This window comes from Macaca nemestrina, chromosome 1 (genome assembly GCF_043159975.1).
Source record: "Macaca nemestrina isolate mMacNem1 chromosome 1, mMacNem.hap1, whole genome shotgun sequence".
Classification (NCBI taxonomy): domain Eukaryota; kingdom Metazoa; phylum Chordata; class Mammalia; order Primates; family Cercopithecidae; genus Macaca; species Macaca nemestrina.
Window position 1 is genome coordinate 210,511,941 of NC_092125.1, and position 24,254 is coordinate 210,536,194.

The 24,254-nt window shown below is 50.0% G+C and overlaps 1 protein-coding gene across 1 annotated transcript; it reads left to right on the forward strand.

Moving 5' to 3' along the window:
• Nucleotides 1-4,282: 4,282 nt before the first annotated feature.
• LOC105494425 (inhibitor of DNA binding 3) lies at nucleotides 4,283-5,874 on the forward strand. Its single transcript, XM_011762821.2, has 3 exons — nucleotides 4,283-4,676; nucleotides 4,786-4,870; nucleotides 5,391-5,874. The coding sequence occupies exons 1-2, from the start codon at nucleotides 4,377-4,379 to the stop codon at nucleotides 4,843-4,845; spliced, it is 360 nt and encodes a 119-aa protein (XP_011761123.1). The 5' UTR covers nucleotides 4,283-4,376; the 3' UTR covers nucleotides 4,846-4,870; nucleotides 5,391-5,874.
• The last annotated feature ends 18,380 nt before the right edge of the window (nucleotides 5,875-24,254 follow it).

Here is a 24,254-nt window from a genome sequence, read left to right on the forward strand (position 1 = left end):
AGTGAAGGTAGTAGTAGTCTGGGCAAGGATTGAGCCTGGTCTTGATTCTGAATCCCTGTGCTTTCCTTGTATCACCTGAATCTCAAGCAATACTTTGGGCTCCAGACTCTCTGAGGGGAGAAGGAGTAGGGATGCTCTATGTGTGTGACTGCAAAGTCCTCACCACACCTTCTAGGCACTTATGAGCAAGGAGGTACATATTATGAAATGTGGCATTTGGGAATGTTCTGAGACCACAGCAGACCATCCTAATGCTATTAAGAGTTAGGGGGACAGGCAGGGCGCAGTGGCTCACACCTGTAATCCCAGCACTTTGGGAGATGGAGTTGGGTAGATCATGAGGTCAGGAGTTCGAGACCAGCCTGACCAATATGGTGAAACCCTGTCTCTACTAAAAATACAAAACTTAGCCAGGTGTGGTGGCTTGTGCCTGTAGTCCCAGCTACACGGGAGACTGAGGCAGAAGAATCGTTTGAACCCAGGAGGTGGAGGTTGCAGTGAGCCGAGATCACGCCACTGCACTCCATCCTGGGCGACAGAGTGAGACTCCGTCTCAAAAAAAAGAAGAGAAAAGAAGAAAAAAAAAAAGAGAAGGCAGAGTGGACACAGAGTCAAATGAGAGGAGGTCTGGATTCTGGCCACAGGCCAGCTACTGACATCCCAAGTAAACTTGAGCAAGTTTCTGAGGTCCCCATGATCCCCATGTCTAGAACATAAATGGGGAAAAGATGATCGATCAATAGATAGATAATAAATAGAGGCTCAGTTTAGACAAAAAGACATCTGCAATCCTTGCCATCATTACTTTGATTTTGAAATCAATAATTCAGGGATCCCACTACCAGCACTTAAAATTTTTTAAAATACAAAACAGTATAACTTAAAGAGTTCTGCCAACTCTTCAAAAAAAAAAAAAAATCAGAGAGCACATTGAATTTTTTTTTCTTTTCTTTTCTTTTTTTTTTTTTTTTTTTAATTTTGGCAGAGGAAGATTCAGTTCCTGGAAATGCTTACAAAATGATTCCTGACACTGGGAGGAGATAGTTAGAAAAAAGAAGAAAAAAATTATACACATATGTAGATAAAGGAAGAAGGTGGAAAGAAAGGGAATAGGCAAAAGAAAAGAAATAACTAGAAGAGAAAGAAAAAAAAGACTTTAAAGGGCCCCAATTGAAGGAACATTATCAAGTTCTCAGCATCTGCAATTCACAAGCCGCTCGCGGTTGGGGCGGTGCAGACCCCGCCCCTTTCTCGGGTGTCCCGCGCTCATTGGTGGGGGAGACAGTCGCCGGCCGGTGACTGCCCGAGGAAAGGTTGCCTGGGACACGCATCCCTGTGTGAACGCATGACGTCCCACCCTGGCGCCAGGCTGTCTGGGGCTGAGTCTTAGATCAACACAGCTGTGGGACCGGGACCCACAGCTGGGCAAAGGAGCGGATTCCTCAACAAAAAATAGGATTGTGAGAAAAGTTCTGAAACAAAAACAGCGCAGACAAAAGCCTTAATGACATCCTTTCATAAAAATAAAAAATGCAAGAGGGGGGAAAAAGCTGGTAAAAGGAGCAGAACTGGGAACAGAAAGTTCAGAGGCATTTGGAATAAGAGGCTGAGGCCCCACCACCGCTAAACAAGTTGCAGAAGGCCTGAGCTAGCCTGTCCAGTCTGCTGTGGGGAAAAAGAAGTCTCTTGGGTTTAAACTCTATTCAGGGTTCCTAACCATAACCTGCTTCTTTCACAATTAGAATCTTCGTCTAGAGAAGACCCTTAAAGGTCACTTGCTTCCTCCCAGCCTCCTCCTACCCACTATCTTTTTTCTTTCTTTCTTTCTTTCTTTTTTTAAGAGAAAATGAAGCCCAGGAAGGGAGGAAATTCGTCCAAGGGCACACTGCAAATTATTGGCATGCACAGAACTGAATTTTGCTTGCTAATCCCACAGCATCCTTCTGCCTTATGTCACACAGCCCATGGGCATTTCAGCCTGGAAGCATCCTGGGAAATAATAAATGCGAAAGTGCTTTGCAAACCTAAACCACTATACAAGCCTGAGGCATCAGCTGTAGTAGTGGAGGAAGGAAAAGAAGGAAGGAGAACCTGGGTAGACTGAGCACCTTCCACACAACTGGCCCATGCTGGGCCCCCCAGGCAGTAAGAAGACTTAAGATCAGATGGAGTGAGCACATCAGGTGCTTTGCAAAGAAAAAGCATTCAATAATTATCAAATGAATGAATGAGTAGACCCAATTAGTTCCATTTTATAGATGGGAAAATAGAAGCACCCAGGGATAACTTAGCCGAAGTTCACACAATTAGTTTAGAAGAAGAATGGACATTTGCACAGAAATCTGCCTGGACCATGATTTTTCTAGAACCCCCTGGACTTGACCATTTTGTCACAGAAGTCTGCAAGATAGGAAAAGAAGGGTCTTCTCTTGGTTATTCAGGAGTTCCTACAACCACTATTTTGCCTTTCCTGATCAAATAGCTGGCACTCGACTGCTGTAGCATATAAAGACTGACTGGCCCACTCACAGGTTATTTTCTTCCTCTTTTCTTATACTAAAGAGCCTGTCCTTGAAAAAAACATTCCAGGAAGGAATCTTTCTTGGGCCACAGAGCCCTGTGGTTTGATGAAAAAGAACAAGGCTTCAAGACTGGCTCTGCTATTACTTGTAGTGTAACATTGGATGTGTCTTAAATGCCCTCCTTGGGTCCCTCAGCAGCCTTCACCTACCTATCCAAATTTCACAGTCTTGGACTTCTGCAGTTGGAAAGGATTTAAAATGATCACTCAGCACCATCTTCTATTTTACTCACAAGGCAATTAAAGCCAGGGTACCTGGGCTTGTTCAAGATTACATGACAAATTATTGTCAGGGCTAGCACTATGAACCCAGGGCTCTCAATTCCCAGTGTCCTTTTTAACTGTATTGAGACTCTCTTTGGCTCTGAGCTCCCCTTGTCCTGTTAATCAGTGCCACACACTATTGAACTCTTGTTTTCTGTGTTAATCTTCTCTCCCCAAATTGTGGGGTGCTTGAAAGCAGGAACCACTGTTTTATGTGGAGGGAGTCCATATATATTCACCAATGATTCATTAGGAAAGTAACTATTGGAATCCCACTGGGTCATTTCCAAAATGGAAAGCAGCATCTTGGAAGTGCAGGTTCCCAAATGTCTAAGGAGGTGACAAGAAGACAAGCAAAGAAAGAATACTGAGCACAGTGTCCTGTTGCAATACAGGACTTAGTTTGCCGGCCCTCTGGTTCCTTTCCTGGTCTTTCAGATGGAGCTGGAGCTACTTCAGCAGGGCTAAGAATAATCAAGTCCAGGTGGTCTGCCCTTCCATAGGAGAAAGGGATAGACAATAGAGCAATGAAATTACCATTGTTTTCTGCACAGAGGTGTGTGGAAAGTAAGGAGAGGGGAAGTTAACAAATTTGCTGACCCAATGGGGGGGCTCTTAAAAAGGTTTATGTAGGAATTGTCCCATCTGTGCCTCCACATTTAAAACCTTGTCTAAAATTCTAATTGAACTCACCAAGCACAACTGTGCATATATTTGGTTCGTTATGGAGTTCACAGGGCAGAGGGTCCAGGCTCCTTTTTTCCCCATGCAAAAAGCATGGGCTCAGGCTTTCTTCTTTTCCCCTGTTGCTCAAATAAATAGTGTTCTTTGCTCAAACCCCCTTTCCCTCCTCCTTCTGCAATCTCAGCGCCTAGCGCAAATCTGTTTTCTTCATTGTAACCTCAGCTTCACCGCAATTAATTTTTTTTCCCTCTGGTCACAAGATAATTCCTGACGCCAGTGAGTCTGGAGGTCAGACGAACAGCAAATTGGGGAACAAGGCGGCACTAATTCCTTACAAGTTTCCCTTGAAAAATCTTTTGCTTAAAAAAAGGGAGGGGGGAGCTTCTTTGCTGTTCAGGGATTTATGACCTCGGAGGAGCTGTGGGTTCGAACCAGTGTTGGGCTAAAGGCGGACTGGCAGGGGGCAGGGAAGCTCAAATATCTGGGGCGCTGCCAGGAAAAAGCAAATTCTTGAAGTTAATGGTTTTGAGTGATTTTTAAATCCTTGCTGGCGAAGAGGCCCGCCTCGCCCCAGTATCAGCGCTTCCTCATTCTTTGAATCCGCGGCTCCGCGGTCTTCGGCGTCAGACCAGCCGGAGGAAGCCTGTTTGCAATTTAAGCGGGCTGTGAACGCCCAGGGCCGGCAGGGGCGTGGCCGAGGCGGGCCGTTTTGAATAAAGGGGCGTGCCTTCGAGGCGGGCTCTATAAGTGCCCGCGGCCGCGAGCGTGTGCGTATTGCAAGCCGCTGTGAGGGGATTTCTTTGGGTTTTCTTCCCCTTTTGGGCACCTCTGGACTCACTCCCCAGCAATGAAGGCGCTGAGCCCGGTGCGCGGCTGCTACGAGGCAGTGTGCTGCCTGTCTGAACGCAGTCTGGCCATCGCCCGGGGCCGAGGCAAGGGCCCGGCAGCCGAGGAGCCGCTGAGCCTGCTGGACGACATGAACCACTGCTACTCCCGCCTGCGGGAACTGGTACCTGGAGTCCCGAGAGGCACTCAGCTTAGCCAGGTGGAAATCCTACAGCGCGTCATCGACTACATCCTCGACTTGCAGGTGGTCCTGGCCGAGCCAGTCCCAGGACCCCCGGACGGCCCTCATCTCCCCATCCAGGTAAGCCTGGAAGCCGGAGCAGGGCTGAACACTCAGGCAAGGATGCTGCCAGCCCCTTGGAGCGCCAGATTGCCTTGTGTAACTCTTCCCTCTTTTTCTCTTTTATCAGACAGCCGAACTCGCTCCGGAACTTGTCATCTCCAACGACAAAAGGAGCTTCTGCCACTGACCCAGCCGTGTCCTGACACCTCCAGGTGAGCATCTCCTCCCTTGGAGAGGGAAGTTTAAATGGCCAGTTCTGGAGTTGGCAGACCTTTTTAAAGATTGCCACTCCCTCGGTTTAGGGAAATCGAGGCCAGAGACGGACAAGTGACTTGCCCATGGTAGCATTAAATGAATGGCAGAGTCAGTTGCCATGTGATGTGCGTTTCAGCCTTAAACTCGCGTCGCCCCTGCCCTCATGCTGTGGCCGAGGGTCTGGGAAAGTAGACGCGGGTCCGACTAAATAGTAAGTCTCTGATCGGAGTTGTATAGGGAGCTGTGTCTTCGGCAGCCCCCTCCCAGCTAGTGTCAGTTCCAAGTGGGAGGGGTAGTGCAAGCTCCGCCTGTGGTCTTTGGCGCCAACTGGGTGGGGGCAGCGTGGGGCACGGAGTTATCAGCTGGAGGTAGAGACCAAGTTTCCTCCCTGGCGCCGACCAGTCTGCGGACGGCCCCCGCCTCGGCGCGCTCGGCGGAAACTGACTGCTCCTTGGTCTTCTTTCCTCCCCCGCCCAGAACGCAGGTGCTGGCGCCCGTTCGGCCTGGGACCCCGGGAACCTCTCCTGCCGGAAGCCAGACGGCATGGATGGGCCCCAAATTCGCCCTGCCCACTTCACCAAACCCCTTCCTGGAGGCTGAACCTGGTGCTCTGGAGCGAAGGACTGTGAACTTGTGTGGCCTGAAGAGCCAGAGCTAGCTCTGGCCACCAGCTGGGCGACATCACCCTGCCCTTGCCCCACCCCCAAGTTTTAAGGACTGTCTTTTCAGAGCTTGGAGGTGTGGAAGGAGTGGCTGCTCTCCAACTATGCCAAGGCGGCGGCAGAGCTGGTCTTCTGGTCTCCTTGGAGAAAGGTTCTGTTGCCCTGATTTATGAACTCTATAATAGAGTATATAGGTTTTTGTACCTTTTTTTACAGGAAGGTGACTTTCTGTAACAATGCGATGTATATTAAACTTTTTATAAAAGTTAACATTTTGCATAATAAACGATTTTTAAACACTTGTGTATATGATGACACCCGTCTCCACTAAGTACTAATGATGCTTTCTCTCACATGGCTGCATTTAGGGAGCTTTGGGAAAGTGAACTTGCTCACTCCCATGAGAGACAGATGAAAAACTGCCCAGCTGAGAGGGGATGGGGTGGGGAGAGAAGGGTTCATGATGGGAGTCCCATGGCCATTGAGTGATGGGTGCAGAGAAGAGATCTGGACTCTGCCTTGTTATTTCCTGGATGAAGGGAAACCAGAGAGACTGGTGCAAGCTCACCCAGCAAGTTGGGGGTTCAGGCAAGTTGAGAACTGAGTTTTCATGTCCCCTGAGATCTAGCAGTAGCTTTCCTCTTTATTGTCACTATAAACTATGTCTTTCTAGCAGGGGATGTGGTAAGAGTAGAGCCTCAAGTTTGCCTCACCTGGTGCCCAGACATGGGTGGTGGTTGATAGACCAATTCCAGAAATGAATAAACTGATAACTGGGCCTGGTTTCATTTCCTTTTTGCTCTCTGGGCTGGCTTCCTTGCGGGCTTCCAAAATTGGAAAAAAAAAGAGAGGAGGTCTCTCCTGAAAAGGATAAGAAAGATTTGGATGCTGGTTGGGAAGTACTGATACTAATCCCTTCTCTAACACTAGGTGGTTGTAGAGTCCGACCCTGAACAAGGAATGTGAGGCAGAGACTCCACAGTCCTCATTCCTGCTGGTATTTCTACACCACCTCCATTGGGAACCTGTTCTGTAAGCACCCCTGTCCGTATTTCAGAAATGGGGAAAGGGAACTTCTGTGGGTAATGCTTCTGAACTAGGTTTCACAGCCCTTGAGAGGTAGAGATGGGATTTGAACTGTGACTTCAGTGACTTGACTGTGGTGAACAGGAGCAGGGCTGGGGACTGGCCATTCCTTGAGGCCAGGCCTGGAAGTGGAGCAGAGAGCAAGATCCCAACCCATGCCTTCCCCCACACCCCTGGTGGCTCCCCAGGTGGGCTTCACCAGGTGCCTGGCCTTACTGGAGATTCCTGTTTATGGTATGATCTCATCTGTGTGTTGGTCCCTGGCATGAATTACTTCAATATTTCCTAACAAACAGGTCACGTCATCACCTTTAGTGCCTTAACCCTGGTGAGCTTTCTGGGGTGAACAGGGGCATGGGGGAGGAGGAGAACCTCTGCCATTGCCAACCAACCTCCCAGCCTGAGCAGTGGTTCTTAACCTGTTTTGTGTCCTGGTCACTCTGATCTGATGGAAGGTATGAATACTCTTCAAAAAATACACACACACAGAGCTCAGAGCAATAGCAGACTTCAGTCCTCATGCGAGAAACCCTTGCACCAAACCAAGTACAAAGCCTGGGTTGGGTCTATCTTCGATTGTTTTTTAGGTGTGCTGTGCTGGCTTTAGAGATGGCCATACAAGGGCACAAATCCCTGCTGTGTCACCTCCTAGCTGTATAACTTCAGGCTAGGGGCTTTGCCTCTCTTGAGCCCCAGTTTCTGCATCTGTAAAGGAAGCTGATTCTAAGGCAGCGGTTCTGAGGTGCTAGGCCCCACATTACACCATGAACTGCAGTAGAGCCAGGCATTGAGCTCAATGTCTTATAGCCTTTTCTGCCACAGCACTTTGCCTCCTGCTGCTCGGAAGTTTCGGTACCATGGAAGGCTAAAAAGGGCTGCGGTGGTCATCTGCCGAGTGACCCTGAGCAAGCACTCCACCTCTCTGAGCCATTCTCCTCCTGTGCCCTGCTGCCTCCCAGGACAGAAGATAATGGTGGGAAAGTTCTTTGAAATGCATCACACACCTACGAGGTATTATTAAGCTAATTCCAAGGAAATTGCCTGTCAGGACTCCCAGGACTGAGCTGTTCAGGCGGCCAGGACAAAAGATAGACCAGCATGCCAATCCATTAGTCATTAGAGAGTGAAAGCAATTTGGCCCTAGGTCAGAAAACTCCCAGAGAGAGGATAGTAGTGTCTACTGTCATAATCACCTATGGAAGTGCCTGCCAGGTTCCAGACTATTTTATCTTCATTTTTATTCTAATCTTCACAAACCACCATGATGAGTATCATTCCTGGTTTATAGAAAAGACTCAGAAAGGCTGAATAACTTGATCCAGGTCACACAGCAAGAAAGTGGCAGAGCAGGGTTTAGGAACCTCAGCTTCCCTAGCTTCAAAGCTCATGTTCTTGCCTTCACTTCAGATTGGCTCTTTTCCCTCGCCATTCCCGGAGACTGGCATATGCTTGGTCCCCAGGGAGTGCTTGTCCCAGGGAGTGCTTGTGGGATGAAAGACCTAGGACGACTCCTCATCTGTGAAAGGGGGATGTCGGTACCTCCCTTCCAGGTGTGTTGTTCGGATAAACCATAAGGCGCATAAAGTATCCACGAGGCTTCCTGAACTACAAGATTCACTGCTGAGTGTCTTGTGCAAATTGTCGCATGCGATCAGATTCAGAGCTGATCGCATCGGCTGTGAAATACATTTGGGAGGTGTCTTTGTTTCGTAAATAAACTAGCTCAGAACAGGTGAAGTAACTTGCCGGTGGCCACACAACTTCTAAGTAACAAAACCAGGATTCAAATTCATGCCTGTGACACCAGAAATGGTGCCCTTTCCAGAAAGCCAGTTATAGCTCTCTAGCTGTGGACACGCAGGACAACCTTCAATTATCTGTCTTCCCAGCCTCATCACCCCTCGTGGCCACCATTCTTCCCTATGCCCCAGGCTAAACCTGAAAACCTCCTGCCGCGGTCTTTCCCGCAGCGCTGCTTCCAAGGGCTCTCCTCTGCCCACTCCCGGACCTCCCCAGAGACAGCCGCTCCCCACCGGCGGCTCTGCGGCGCCCGGGCTGGGGCAGAGCCTCGGCCCACGTGGCCCGGAGCCCGGCGGGGCGGAGCGGAGCGGAGCCGGCCCCGCCTCCGCCCCGCCCCTCCCCTCCCGGCGGGCCCCCCCTCCCCCGCGGGCCCTGGGGGCCGCTCGCAGGTGTTCGTTGGCGCCCGGATGTCTGAGCTCTGGCTCCGCTCTGGCTCCGGCTCCCTCCGCAGCCTGCGGGCGGGGCTCGCAGCCCATCCGGAGCCTCGCGGCGCCCCCGCCGCTCTGCCAGCAGCGCGGCCTCCCGGTTCCCAGCCTCCCGGCCTGGGGGGCCCCCGACCCAGCGGAGTCGCTGACCCCACTGCTCTCCCGCTGCCCCCAGCTGCGCTTGGGCCGCTGCAGCCTCGGCACACCCCCACCCGCTTCCTGCCCCAGCCTCGAGGCCGCCCTGGTTCGCACCCGGTTCCTTCCTTCCTTCGTTCTTTCAGGCAACTCGCATTCCTCGAGCGCCTGCGACGTGCCCTGCACAGGGCCTTCCCGGCCTTCCGAGTGTGGCCCCAGGCCCGCTGGGCTCCTCCGGGAAGCCTCTGCCCTCTCGAGTCTCGTTCCCCACCTCCGCCCCTGTGTTCCGTGAGGTGCTTCGCTCAGAGTCGAGCAATTTAATTGTTCTCTGATTAGTTCTCCTGATAGGGGTCAGTCGGTGGCAAGGTCACGGAGTCTGTGACTGAGATCAGGGGTCAGAGCGTGGTCGGATTTGGGGTTTCGCCAGCCTGGGGCAGGCTTTTGGGATAAATGTGGGTAGTCAGGCTGTGGGGTCCATCTGTAGGCAGTGTCAGAGGCCAAGGTTAGTGCGTCTGTCTTTGGGTAGGGTCGGTGGGCAGTCGGGATCAGGGTAGTGAGACACCTTGAGACCGGCACTTGCGGGTTATCTTTGACAAACCAGATAAGGAGGGAGGAGTTATCTGAAGTCCCTTGAACTCATATACTCATATTCACCTCCTGCCGTGGCTGGGGGATGATCATAGGTGCCCCCGGCACCCCCACCCCACAACCTCCACTTTCCCAGCTGTGGAGCTGTCCTTCCATCGGGGGACGCCTCCTCTCCACACTGCCACCCTGCTTCTACTTTGTGCCCGATGCTGCAGGCAGAAACTCTCACTGGGCCAGTCCCATCAAAGGGAGCCTGGGCTTAGAGTGAGGGTGGCCAGGGTAGGGAGGCGGTAGGCTTCCTGGGGACCCCTACCCTGGATGCACCCAGGAAAGTCGATGTTCTTCCTTCGCTGTCTGAGTCATTTGTTATGAGTCTGAAACCTGTCAGGGATGGAAGGAAAGGCCGTTAGACGTCACAAATGTAGCCCAGAGAGGAGCAGGAGCCTGCTCAGGGATACAGCAAGTTGGTGTTCAGGTCGGGTTTGGAACAGCAGCCTCCCACTTTCCTACCCAAGGCTCTTTTCATGATGCTCTCGCTACCCTGAGTAGGGGTTGCTTTTCCCACTTTAGAGATGGGGCAGCAGAGGCCTGGGGAGGCCAAGAGGCCTCTTAGCTTGAGGATCTGCAAAAATGAAGTCAGGGAAGGGTGAGTTCCCAAAGCGTTGTCTCTTGTCATTGCCCACCTAACCCCCTCCCTGCCACCCTCCTTAGGAGCAAATGGAACAAGGGTGGCCAAGTGTCGAGTTGGAAGGCGGGGAGGGAGAGAACACTGTAAGAACTGCTGGGGAAAAGCTTAGCTGGGCTCTTATGGAAACATATGGAACTCATTACCCGGAGTTGAGGTGGTCGCTGGCCAGCTGGCAATTGGTCCGTTTGGGGCTAAAAATGTGCCTTGTGTGGCAATGAGGGTACCCAAGGCACGGCAGACTCCCCCAAATAACCTGCCCACTCACTGATCCAAGTTATTCCTGAATCTTGTTTTGTTTCCTATGCCTGTGCCATTTCTTTTTTTCTTTCTTTTCTTTTTTTTTTTTTTTAACAGAGTCTCGTACTGTTGTCCAGGCTGGAATGCAGAGGCACGATCTCAGCTCACTGCAAGCTCTGCCTCCAGGGTTCACGCCATTCTCCTGCCTCAGCCTCCCGAGTAGCTGGGACTACAGGTGCCTGCCACCATGCCTGGCTACTAAAAATACAAAATTTTTAGTAGAGAGGGGGTTTCAGCGTGTTAGCCAGGATGGTCTCCATCTCCTGACCTCATGATCTGCTGGCCTCGGCCTCCCAAAGTACTGGGATTATAGGTGTGAGGCACCGCGCCTGGTCTCCTATGCCTATGCCATTTCTAGCATCAAAAAAAAAGGGTTTCAGGGCCGAGTGCGGTGGCTTACACCTGTAATGCCAGCACTTTGGGAGGCCAAGGGGGGCACATCACCTGAGGTCAGGAGTTCAAGACGAGCCTGGCCAACATGATGAAACCTCGTGTCTACTAACAATACAGAAATTAGCTGGGCATGGTGGCATGTGCCTGTAATCCCAGCTACTCAGAAGTCTGAAGCAGGAGAACCCAGGAGGCAGAGGTTACAGTGAGCCGAGATTGTGCCACTGCACTCCAGTCTGGGCAACAGAGTGAGATTCCATCTCCAAAAGAAAAGAGGAGTTTCAAGACATGCCACTGTAGGTTATGCAGAGAAGAGATGAGAGATTGAGGACCATCAGAACAGACAACCATATTGCTCCATTCCCCACCCTACACCCACCCTGACTCTCTTCATCAGGTCCAGGGGCCACCTGGTCTTATAATGGGTCTATATCCAGTGTTCATGATCCCAGCTTCCACTGAGGGTTCATCCAGGTGGGCCCCAAGGGGCCTAGATGTTAATCCCTGTCAATCACATTTTCCACTGCAGGTTCAACTCCATATACAAAGAGAGCGGCAAGAAAGTGTTTCAAAAGAGTCCATTCACTAGTGGGCAGCATTTTATAGTCTATGTGGTAACATGGACTGGTTGGGGGGTACTTCCATTTCACCCACCTCAGGGCTCATAGGTGTCAGGGGACCTGCTAAAGGTCACCCTGGAGTAACTGTCAGAGCCACAGTCTCCAGGATGGCCTCCTTACCCAGTGCTTTGGATGTCTGCAGCTGTTTTGAAACTTTGTGCAAACCGATGGGTACTGCAGAATTGGCCTCTTTCAGCCACAGAAGTAATCCTGTTACTTTCTCTCTGTGAGTCTGGGAAACATACAGACACTGGTTGAAACCTCAGCTTTGTTATTTACCAGCTGTGCTCTCACAGGTAAGAGTTTTGTTTTCTTTTTGTTTTTTTGAGACAGGGTCTCAATCTGTTCCCCATGCAGGAGTGCAGTGGCATGATCACTGCTCTTACTGCAGCCTTGACCTCCTGGGCTCGAGTGATCCTTCCACCTCAGCCTCCTGAGTAGCTGGGACTACAGATGTGCGCCAGCATGCCTGGCTAATTTTTTTTTTTTTCTTTTTTGTATGGTGTCTGGGCTGGTCTGGAACTCCTGGGCTCAAGCAGTCCTCCCACATTGGCTTCCCAAAGTGCTGGGATTACAGGTCTGAACCACCGAGCCGGGTCACAGGTAAGTTATATATCCTCTCTGAGCCTCACATGGTTGAATTGATGATTAAATTAGATGACATATGTAAAGCATCTGTACTTGGTAGGCTCCAGATGACTCCCACCACAGAGTTTGCTGGGCTTGGTGTCAGATTCCTAGCCTTATTCCTTCTTCATCTTTCCAGGGTGGCAATGTGGTTGGCATAACCCAGTCACAGCACCCCAGGACTCCTGTCCAGCATTGGTGCTCTGTATGTAGAGCAGAGCCCTTTCACTCAGCCTGGCAGTATCTGATCAGCGTCGCAGCCCAGTGGCTTGAGGAATAAATATAAACAGTGCAGGGACTAAAAGCAGAGCTCTGGTCCTGCACCTCCACTCCCAAGCTCTGCCACCCTGTACAGGCTCCTTCCTCTCTCTCAGCCTCAGTCTCCTTCTTGTAATACTGTGAGAACCCTATCCAGAGTTGTGTGTGGATTTACTGAATGTAAAGCACCTAAAAGCCTGCCAGGACATGGCAGGCACTCAAGAAGCATTACTAGACTCATTTGACACATGGAGAAACTGAGTCCCAGAGTGGGAAAGTGACTCAGGCAAAGATTCCTTCACAGAACTGGGGATAAAAATTCAGATCTTCAAGCTCCCAGTCAGTGTCTAATTACTACTTTCTCATTGTTGGAATTTGTAATTATTTCATGACAAGGGTGCTTTTGGCTGCTGAAGGGACAGCGTTTCAGAGGTGGTGAGCCTCGCCCGGCTCAGCCTGACCCAGAACCAGCTCACTCATGAAACTACCCTCTCTTGAAGAGAACAGGAGTTGTGGGGAGGAAGAACGTGACCCAGAGGCCAGAGAACCTGAGGCCAGGGTTGGTGTAACTGTGTAGGTAAGAGCAGCAGCTTCGTGATCAACCAGACCTGCATTCAAATCCTTCTCTGCCACCTCTTAGCTGTGTGACCAGCTACATGACACCACCTCCCTGAGCCTCAGGTTTTCATCTGTAAACTTTCAATGGTACCTCTCCCATAGGGCTGTTGTAGGAATTAAATAAGATAACAGAGGTAGAGTACCTGCTCCCAACTGGCAGCCCTTATAATTTCACGAACAGGAAGCAAAAGAGAAGCCAGCTACTTTTTTTTTTTTTTTTTTTTTTTTGAGACAGAGTCTCGCTGTGTCTCCCAGGCTGGAGTGCAGTGGCGCGATCTTGGCTCACTGCAAGCTCTGCCTCCCAGGTTCACACCATTCTCCTGCCTCAGCCTCCCGAGTAGCTGGGACTGCAGGTGTCCACCACCACACCCGGCTAATTTTTTTTTTTTTAGTATAGAAGGGGTTTCACCGTGTTAGCCAGGATGGTCTCGATCTCCTGACCTCATGATCCACCTGCCTTGGCCTCCCAGAGTGCTGGGATTACAGGTGTGAGCCACCATGCCCGGCCTTTGTTTTTGTTTTTGTTTTTGTTTTGAGACAGAGTCTTGCTCTGTCACCCAGGCTGGAGTGCGGTAGTGCAATCTTGGCTCGCTGCAACCTCTGCCTCCCGGATTCAAGTGATTCTTGTGCTTCAGCCTCCTGAATAGCTGGGATTACAGGCAGACACCATCATGCCAGGCTAATTTTTGTATTTTTAGTAGAGATGGGGTTTCACTGTGTTGGCCATGCTAGTCTTGAACTCCTGACCTCACGTGATCCACCTGCCTCAGCCTCCCAAAGTTCTGGGATTACAGGCGTGAGCCACCGTGCCTGGCTGGAGCCAGCTACTTCTTATCCTCATCCTTGTGTATAAATCTTGTAAACTTTCAAACAATTTTTTGTTTTATTTTTATTTTTTTACATTTGAGACAGGATGTGTCTCTGTCATCCAGGCTGGAATGCAGTGGCATGATCACAACTCACTGCAACCTCAGCCTTCCAGGCTCAAGTGATCCTCCCACCTCAGCCTCCCAAGTTGCTGGGACTACAGGTACCCATCGTCACACCCAGCTAATTTTTTTTTTTTTTTTTTTTGAGACGGAGTCTCGCTCTTTCGCACAGGCTGGAGTACAGTGGCGCCATCTCGGCTTGCTGCAAGCTCTGCCTCCCGGGTTCACGCCATTCTCCTGCCGCAGCCTCCCCAGCACCTGGGACTACAGGCGCCTGCCACTATGCCCGGCTAATTTTTTGTATTTTTAGTAGAGACGGGGTTTCACTATGTTAGCCAGGATGGTCTTGATCTCCCGACCTCGTGATCCACCCGCCTTGGCCTCCCAAAGTGCTGGAATTACAGGTGTGAGCCACCGTGCCTGGCCACACCCAGCTAATTTTTGTATTTTTAATGGAGACAAGGTTTTGCCATATTGCCCAGGCTGGTCTCAAATTCCTGGGCTGAAGCGATCCACTTGCCTTGGCCTCCCAAAGTGCTAGGATTACAGGTATGAACCACCTCACCTGTACTTGCTTTTTTTGTTTTTTGTTTTTTGTTTTTTTTTTGAGAAGGAGTCTGGCTCTGTGGCCCAGGCTGGAGTGCAATGGCCGGATCTCAGCTCACTGCAAGCTCCGCCTTCCGGGTTTACGCCATTCTCCTGCCTCAGCCTCCCGAGTAGCTGGGAACACAGACGCCCGCCACCTCGCCCGGCTAGTTTTTTGTATTTTTTTAGTAGAGACGTGGTTTCACCGTGTTAGCCAGGGTGGTCTCGATCTCCTGACCTCGTGATCCGCCCGTCTCGGCCTCCCAAAGTGCTGGGATTACAGGCTTGAGCCACCGCGCCCGGCCTCACCTGTACTTGTAAACTTTTTTTTTTTTTTTTTTGAGGCGGTGTCTTGCTCTGTTGCCCAGGCTGAAGTGCAGTGGCATACTCTCAGTTTACTGCAACCTCCACCTCCCAGGTTCAAGCAATTCTCCTGCCTTAGCCTCCCGAGTAGCTGGGATTACAGGCGCCCATCACCATGACCGGCTAATTTTTTGTATTTTTACCAGAGATGGGGTTTTGTATTTTTAGTAGAGACAGGGTTTCTCCATGTTGGCTAGGCTGGTCTTGAACTCCTGACCTCAAGTAATCCACCCACCTTGGTCTCCCAAGGTGCTGGGATTACAGGCGTGAGCCACTGTGCCTGGCCCTTGTTACAAACTTTTAATTGAACAAACAATGGATAGTAGAGACGTTCTAAGATTTGTCTAATGAAATGCTTTGTGTTCCCATGCTCTTTCACGTACTAGCTGTGTCAACTTGAACAAGTGACTTAAGTTCTCAGTGTCTGCTAACGGTCCCTACACAGATGGTTGTTGTTGTGAGGCTTAGTTACCACACAAAATTCTTAGATTAGTGCCTGGCACATAATAAGAACCACAGCCCCCAAATGCTAGTTGTCATTCATTATCTTAGCATACCATGTGAAGCTTGTGTTCTTTTACATTCTATAGCCATCTGTATTTTAATATAAAGTTGTGTTGTCTCTCTCTCTTTTATTTTTATTTTTTGAGTAAAACAGACATTTCAGAAAGATGTACCAGATTTTTATCACATGGCTTTGTGAGACACGGCACCCAGCCAACTTCACACACAGTCACACATATGCATGCATGAGCACACATGCATGCAGACACACACACTTTGACAAGGCATGCTACGCCGGGCTGCTTCCCAAATGGGCTGAAACAAGTCCTGTTGCCCTGAAGAACCGCCTGTCCCCTCTCCCGCCCACTCATCACGCTCCGTGGAGTGAGACAGGAAAGGGTGATTGGCTCACAGTGGCAGCATAGCCCTTGGCAAACCTCTTGGCAAACATGACTTGGGAGAAAGGACTGGCTCCAGCTCTTATCCCAAGTGTCAGAGCCTCGGTCCCAGCCCTGACTCGATGCCCTCCTTTGCTGTGCAACCCTGGCCATGTAACTTCACTTCTCTGAACCCCAGCTTTGTCTTTTGAAAGGGAGCTAACTGTTCCTACCTCTCGGGGTTATGAGGATTTGACAGACACATGGAAAATGCCTGGCATGTCGCTGTTGCCCCTAAGTGAGAGCTCTCAAAAGTCTGGCTCCTTTTTTAGCTCAGTAAAAGCTGTCTTTTATAGTCTTTAAGAAAATGGGGCTGGCCGGGCGTGGTGGCTCATGCCTGTAATCCCAGCACTTTGGGAGGCTGAAGCGGGTGGATCACGAGGTCAGGAGATCAAGACCATCCTGGCTAACACAGTGAAAACCCGTCTCTACTAAAAAAATACAAAAAAATTAGCCGGGCATGGTGGCGGGCTCTTGTAGTCCCAGCTACTCGGGAGGCTGAAGCTGGAGAATGGCGTGAACCCAGGAGGCAGAGTTTGCAGTGAGCTGAGATTGCGCCACTGCACTCCAGCCTGGGCGACAGCTCAAGACTCCATCTCAAAAAAATGAATAAATAAGTAAAAATAATTAATAAAATGGGGCTATGGTCTATGTGCCTTACATAATTAATAGACTTTATTGCTTTTTGATGTATCTGTTAATCCAATAAAGGTGTTTGTCTCCTAACACTATTTTATTTCATGTTTTATTCATATTTTACGATGTCTGGGTAAGTCAATGGAGCCCACTAACCCTCAGTTTCCTTATTTCTAAAATGAGAAAGAAAAAACTTTCCTCAAAAGGTTGTTTGGGCCGGGCGCGGTGTCTCACGCCTGTAATCCCAGCACTTTGGGAGGCCGGGACGGGCGGATCTCGAGGTCAGGAGATCGAGACCATCCTGGCTAACATGGTGAAACCCCGTCTCTAATAAAAATACAAAAAACTAGCCGGGTGTGGTGGCGGGCGCCTGTAGTCCCAGCTACTTGGGAGGCTGAGGCAGGAGAATGGCGAGAACCCAGGAGGCGGAGCTTGCAGTGAGCCGAGATCGGGCCACCGCACTCCAGCCTGGGCGACTGAGCAAGACTTCGTCTCAAAAAAAAAAAAAAAAAAAAAAAAAAGGTTGTTTGGAGACAAGCCTGTAATCCCAGCACTTTGGGAGGTCGAGATGGGCGGATCATGAGGTCAGGAGATTGAGACCATCCTGGCTAGCACGGTGAAACCCCGTCTCTACTAAAAAAATACAAAAAACTAGCTGGGCGAGGTGGCGGGTGCCTGTAGTCCCAGCTACTCGGGAGGCTGAGGCAGGAGAATGGCGTAAACCCGGGAGGCGGAGCTTGCAGTGAGCTGAGATCCGGCCACTGCACTCCAGCCTGGGCGACAGAGCGAGACTCTGTCTCAAAAAAAAAAAAAAAAAAAAAAAAAGGTTGTTTGGAGAATTTAATGAGATGGTATATGTGTGTCCAGGAAGTTAAGAGATCAGTTTTTTTGCAGCCCCTTTTCTCTCACTAGGCTGAATTTCTCAAAGACAGAAGGGAGTTATTATTATTATTATTATTATTTTATTATTTTTGGAGACAGAGTCTCACTCTGTCATCCAGGCTGGAGTGCAGTGGCACCATCTCGGCTCACTGCAACCTCCACCCCCAGGGCTCAGTGGATCCTCTCGTGTCAGCCTCCAGAGTAGCTGGGACTACAGGGAGAGAGTTTTATTGGCCTCTGTATCCCCATCATTGAATATGTAGTAATACATTTAATAATAGCAGTGACAGTGACAACAACTTTCATTTACTGAACACTTACTGTGTTCGAGGCTCTGTGCCAAGTGCCTTTTTTTTTTTTTTTTGAGACGGAGTCTTGCTCTGTCGCCCAGGCTGGAGTGTAGTGGCACGATCTTGGCTCACTGCAAGCTCCGCCTCCTGGGTTCACACCGTTCTCCTGCTTCAGCCTCCCCAGCAGCTGGGACTATAGGCGCACCCTGCCACGCCCAGCTAATTTTTTTGTATTTTCTTTTTTTTTTAGTAGAGATGGGGTTTCACCATGTTTAGCCAGGATGGTCTCGATCTCCTGACCTTGTGATCCGCCCACCTCGGCTTCCCAAAGTGCTGAGATTACAGGTGTGGGCCACCACATCCGGCTACGGGCCTCTTAATAGAAGGACAAGTAATATACGTGTAAACGATTTGATTTTCTCTGCTGCTGATTTAAACAAGAAGGAATTGTTTTACCTTTCCCTTGGGGAAGTTTTGTATTCCATACTGGAGACAAAGTTTATTCTTGGGCCATGTACATTGTTTCGCCAAATCAGTTGGATAAAAATTAGAGCAATCCGTAGTTTACTTACCTATAAAATGGGGCTTATGATTAACTTGACTCATGTAAAGGTGTCCCATAAATGGTACATAACTGACAATGGTTTTTGCTTACTCCTTCCTTTCCTCCCCATGTACACACACCCTTCCTTGGGGAGAAGGCAGTGACTAGGAAAGATTTGAAACTGAGTGGCAGAGAGCTGAGTCCCTTCGCCCCTCTGGGATTCTGTTTTTCCTTGGCATAGCGTGGGAGATTTTTCTGGAATAATTTCCTGATTCTGAGACTCTCCAAGGCCTAGCTTAAGTCCTGCCTCCTTCAGAAAAATCTCCCTTAATCGCCACAGCACCAGAGTCTACTTACACAAATACCACATGCCCCTGTGATCACATGTTGCATATTCCAACTGTATTTAAGTCCTAGAAGATGGGATTGTTGTGTTAGTGTTTTGATTTCTGTTTTCCCAAACTCTCTCCTTTCTTTTCTCCCCTCCCCTCCCCTCTTTTCTTTCTGAGACAGGGTCTCACTCTGTCACCCAGGCTGGAGTGCAGTGGTGTAATCATAGCTCACTGTAGCTTCAAACTCCTGGGCTCAAGAGATCCTCCCACCTCAGCCTCCCAAGTCTGAGACTGCAGGTGCACACCACCACACCCAGCTACTTTTAAAAAAAAAATTTGTAGAGATTAGGAGGTCTTACTTTGTTTCCCAGGCTGGTCTTGAACTTCTGACCTTGTGATCCTCCTACCTCAGCCTCCCACAGTGCTTGGATTACAGGTATGAGCCACTGCGCTTGGCCAAGTATTTTCTTTTTTTGTTTGTTTTGTTTTGAGACAGTCTTGCTCTGTCGCCCAGCCTAGACTGCAGTGGCGTGATCTCAGCTCACTCCAACCTCCACCTCCCAGGTTCAAGCAATTCTCCTGCCTCAGCTTCTGGAGTAGCTGGGACTACAGACACCCGCCACCACACCTGGGATTTTTTTTTTTGTATTTTTATTTAGGCGGGGTTTCACCACATTGGCCAGGCTGGTCTCGAACTCTTGACCTCAAGTAATCTGCCCACCTTGGTCTCCCAAAGTGCTGGGATTACAGGTGTGAGCCACCACACCTGGCCAGGTACTTCCTTTTCTTTTGAGGCAGGGCGGGTCTCACTGTGTCACCCAAGCAGGTCTTGAATCCAGGACTCAAGGGATCCTCCCACCTCGTCTCCTGAGTAGCTTTCATCCTTTATAAACCTTTCAAAGTCTCCAAGTCATAGATGGAGCAGCTGAGACCCAGAAATAAGAAGGGCCTTGTCTAAGGCCACAGAGTGGGTAAAGAGCCAGTCCCACATCCCAGGGCCCCCCATCAACCCACCTGAGCTTAGGAACTCTCTGAGCACCTTCTTGGCACTAGGCTTTGTGCTCATTCCTTCCTCACACCAATTTTAAAAGTAGGTGGTGTTCCACTTTCCAGATAAGGACACGGAGACTCAGGAAGGTAAAATAACTTGCCCAAGTCACACAGCTAGTAAGGGACAGAATCATGACATGACTATCTGACTCCAAAATGCGTGCTTTTTAAATACCTGAAGGCCTCTGCAGTTTGGCTGTTTTGGAGCCTCAGATTTGCTTGAGTGGCTCAGTGGACAGCATCTCTGAGTTTCTGTAGCGGTAGTGTTGTACCCCAAAGCAGGGAGTCGGTTACCAAGGCTGATGCCTGTGCCCAACTCCTGTCCCAGCAGCTGGGGTCCAGGGGTTCACAGAGCAGGCACTCACGGCCCCTGCTCTAGCAATGATCTGCGTGGCATGCCACCCCATCCCCAAAGCCCATTGTCTCCCCAGGAGACAATATGGAGAAAGGACCCAGACTAGTGGGCTGCCTGTATCCATCTGTAACCATGGAAACCCCTTAGGGAGATAATTCCAAAACCCTCCTTGCCGCCTCCCACCCTGCAGCTGTGCCTCCAGGAGCCCGGCCTCCAGCAGGAGGGGAATTACTGATAATTGCCGCTCCCCTAGCACTGCCACCACCAAATGGGACACAGCTGGACCCCCCTCCACAGGGATCTCCCCCACCCTCCCAGTCCCAGAATTGGTGTTGGTAAAGGGGCCTTGGATGGGTTTAAGGCCTAAGCTGTATTTCTTTTGCAAGAGTCAAAAGACCCTTGTGGTTCCGCACTGGTGAGATGTGTCCTTGATCCCACATTTGGGCATAGAGAAAAAAGGACTCAGCACAATTCTCAACCAGTGGCCTGGGAAGGGCTTAGGTCTTCAGTGCATGACTCCCCTCTGGCGGCCAGTTGCTGCAGTTGTCAGAGAGGAGCACAAATGATGACCTCTTTTCCTGGGTATTTACTGTGGTCCAGATACACACACACATTAGATCTAATCCTTCCTACCTCTCGGTGAGGGGGGTCTTCTTGTCCTACTTGCACATGCTGAAGCCAAGGTGTCCAGAGAATATCCAGAGGAAGGATGACAAATTGGTTGCGAGGGTGAACCTGGACAGCCCTGGCTCAAAACCACCTCTACTGTCACCAGCCCCGTGGCCTTGGGCAAGTTACCTAAATGCTTGGAGTCTCAGTTTCTTCATCTGTAAAATGGGGGTGATGATAGCATACATCTCATGGGGGTGATATGAGGATCATATGTGTGAAAGTTTATGAGCCTTCAGAAAGGTGACCCACACATAGCAAATAAAATTCAGGGCCCTGACACACAGGCTGTCCTTCAGGCATAATCATTGAACTACACCCAGGCTCAGTTCTGTGGGGCTAATTGTGGCTTCCTCATAGGGCTGTTGTGATAATTAAGCAGATCTGGGCATGAATGTGCTTGCTTTGCAACTATTAGCTTTTTTTTTGTTTTTTTTTTTTTTTAGATAGGGTTTCCCTCTGTCATCCAGGCTGGAATGCAGTAACACAATCACAGCTCATTGCAGCCGTGACCTCCTAGGCTCAAGAGATCCTCCAGTCTCAGCCTCTTGAGGAGCTGTGACTACAGGCATACACCACCACGCCCAGCTAATTTTTAAATATTTTTGTAAAGACAGAGTCTCACTATGTAGCCCAGGCTGGTCTTGAACTCCTGGACTCAAGCCATCCTCTGGCCTTGGCCTCCCAAAGTGCAGGGATTATAGGAGTGAGCCACTGTGCCCGACTTCTTAGCATCATTTTTGATCTGCTTGTTTGGGAAGGAATAATCACAGGGGTGGAGTAGTGTAGGGGGCAGGGGGTGGGGGAGAGCAGTGGGTGAGCAAGTGAATTATAGGCCAGGTATGGTGGCTCACTCTTGTAATCCCAGCATTTTGGGAGGCTGAGGTGGGAGGATTGCTTGAATATAGGAGTTCGAGACCAGCCTGGGCAACACAGCAAGACTCTATCTCTAAAAAAAGAGAAATAGGCCGGGCGCGGTGGCTCAAGCCTGTAATCCCAGCACTTTGGGAGGCCGAGACGGGCGGATCACGAGGTCAGGAGATCGAGACCATCCTGGCTAACACGGTGAAACCCCGTCTCTATTAAGAAATACAAAAAACTAGCGGGGTGAGGCGGCGGGCGCCTGTAGTCCCAGCTACTCGGGAGGCTGAGGCTGGAGAATGGCGTGAACCCGGGAGGCGGAGCTTGCAGTGAGCTGAGATCCGGCCACTGCACTCCAGCCTGGGTGACAGAGCGAGACTCCGTCTCAAAAAAAAAAAAAAAAAAAGAGAAATAAAGGAAAGAGAAAGAATGGGGGGGGGGAAGGGAGGGGGAGGAAGAGGGGAATGGGGAGGGGAAGAAAAAAGTGAGTTATGTCTCTCTCCGTGAGCCTGGAGGAGGTACATGACAATTCTGGCTCCTGTGACTACCTCCTTGGCCTCACAAGGCCCCCACTCACCATTTCCCCCCAGGCAGAGTTACAGAAGGACTGTGACACTGCACAGACTTTCTTGGAAAGTCTCTTGGAAACAGATTGTGAGTGATCTTGCACCTATTCCAAAAAACCTTTCATTGGCCGGGCCGTGTGGCTCACGCCTGTAATCCCAGCACTGTGGAAAGGCAAGGCAGGCGGATCACCTGAGGTTAGGAGTTCGAGACCAGCCTGGCCAACATGGTGAAACTGTCTCAACAAAACATACAAAATTAGCCAGGCGCAGTGGCTCATGCCTATAATCCCAGCACTTTGGGAGGCCGAGGTGGGCAGATCACCTGAGATCGGGAGTTTGAGACCAGCCTGACCAACATGGAGAAACCCCATCTGTACTAAAAATACAAAATTAGCCGGGTATGGTGTTGCGTGACTGTAACCCCAGCTACCCAGGAGGCTGCAGCAAGAGAAACACTTGAACCTGTGGGAGGCAGAGGTTGCAGTGAGCCGAGATTGGGCCACTGCACTCCAGTCTGGGCGACAGAGCAAGACTCTATCTCAACACAGACAAACAAAAAACCTTTTGTTGAGTTTAGTTCAATAAGCAATTCTTGTGCTTGTACTCTGCAGTGGGTACTATGCTGGATATTGGGGTGTGAAAATTAAAAAGACAAGGAGAAGCTTAAATCTGGTGGTGGGGTGGGGAGGAAGACAGAACATTAAAACAACTGTAATTACAATTGCAAAACGATGATAGAGGGCCAGCATGGTGGCTCACCTGTGTAATCCCAGCACGTTGGAGGCCAAGGCAGATCACTTGATTCCAGGAGTTCAAGACTAGTCTGGGCAACATGATGAAATCCCTTCTCGCCGGGCGCGGTGGCTCAAGCCTGTAATCCCAGCACTTTGGGAGGCCGAGATGGGCGGATCACGAGGTCAGGAGATCGAGACCATCCTGGCTAACACAGTGAAACCCCGTCTCTACTAAAAATACAAAAAACTAGCCAGGCGTGGTGGCGGGTGCCTGTAGTCCCAGCTACTCGGGAGGCTGAGGCCGGAGAATGGCGTAAACCCGGGAGGCGGAGCTTGCAGTGAGCTGAGATCCGGCCACTGCACTCCAGCCTGGACAGCAGAGCGAGACTCCGTCTCAAAAAAAAAAAAAAAAAAAAGAAATCCCTTCTCTACAAAAACAAACAAACAAACATACAAACAAAAACGAAGATAGATTGAGATTCCTAACAAGAGGTGGGGTGCAGGGCTCAGAGTCAGCTTCCAAAAGATGGCTGGCATAATCTACCACCATCCCCACTGTGGCCAACACCAAAACCACCTCGATTTCAAAACTGAATGTCTTATTTCAAAAGAGATCTGGGCTGGGTGCGGTGGCTCATGCTTGTAATCTCAGCATGTTGGGAGGCTGAGGTGGGCGGATCACTTCAGGTCAGGAGTTCAAGACCAGCCTGGCCAACAAGGTGAAACCCTGTTTCTACTAAAAAGAAAAAAAACAGCACAAAAATTAGCTGGGCATGGTGGTGGGTGCCTGTAGTCCCAACTACTCGGGAGGCTGAGGCATGAGAATTGCTTGAACCCAGCAGGTGGAGGTTGCAGTGAGCCAAGATCATGCCACTGCATTCCAGCCTGGGTGACAGAGCAAGACCCTGTCTCAAAAAAAAAAAAAAAAAAGCCTGGGCCCGGTGGCTCACGCCTGTAATCCCAGCACTTTGGGAGGCCGAAATGGGCAGATCACGACGTCAGGAGATAGAGACCATCCTGGCTAACACGGTGAAACTCCGTCTCTACTAAAAAAATACAAAAAAATTAGCCAGGCCTGGTGGCGGGCGCCTGTAGTCCCAGCTACTCAGGAGGCTGAGGCAGGAGAAGGGCGTGAACCTGGGAGGCGGAGCCTGCAGTGAGCTGAGATCACGCCACTGCACTCCAGCTTGGGCGACAGAGTGAGACTGTCTCAAAAAAAAAAAAAAAAGAGTTCTGAGTCATTTTTCAATGTTAGCAGTTGAGTTAGATTCTTAATTTTGTCCCAGGTTTCTGTTTTCTTAGCCTGAGGAGTTAAAAATGCACCCTTTTAAAATTGAGTGCTGTTTAAGATCACGTGGGGGATATGGCGGTACACAGCATTTTCAATGATTTGTTTATCTGGTTTACGAA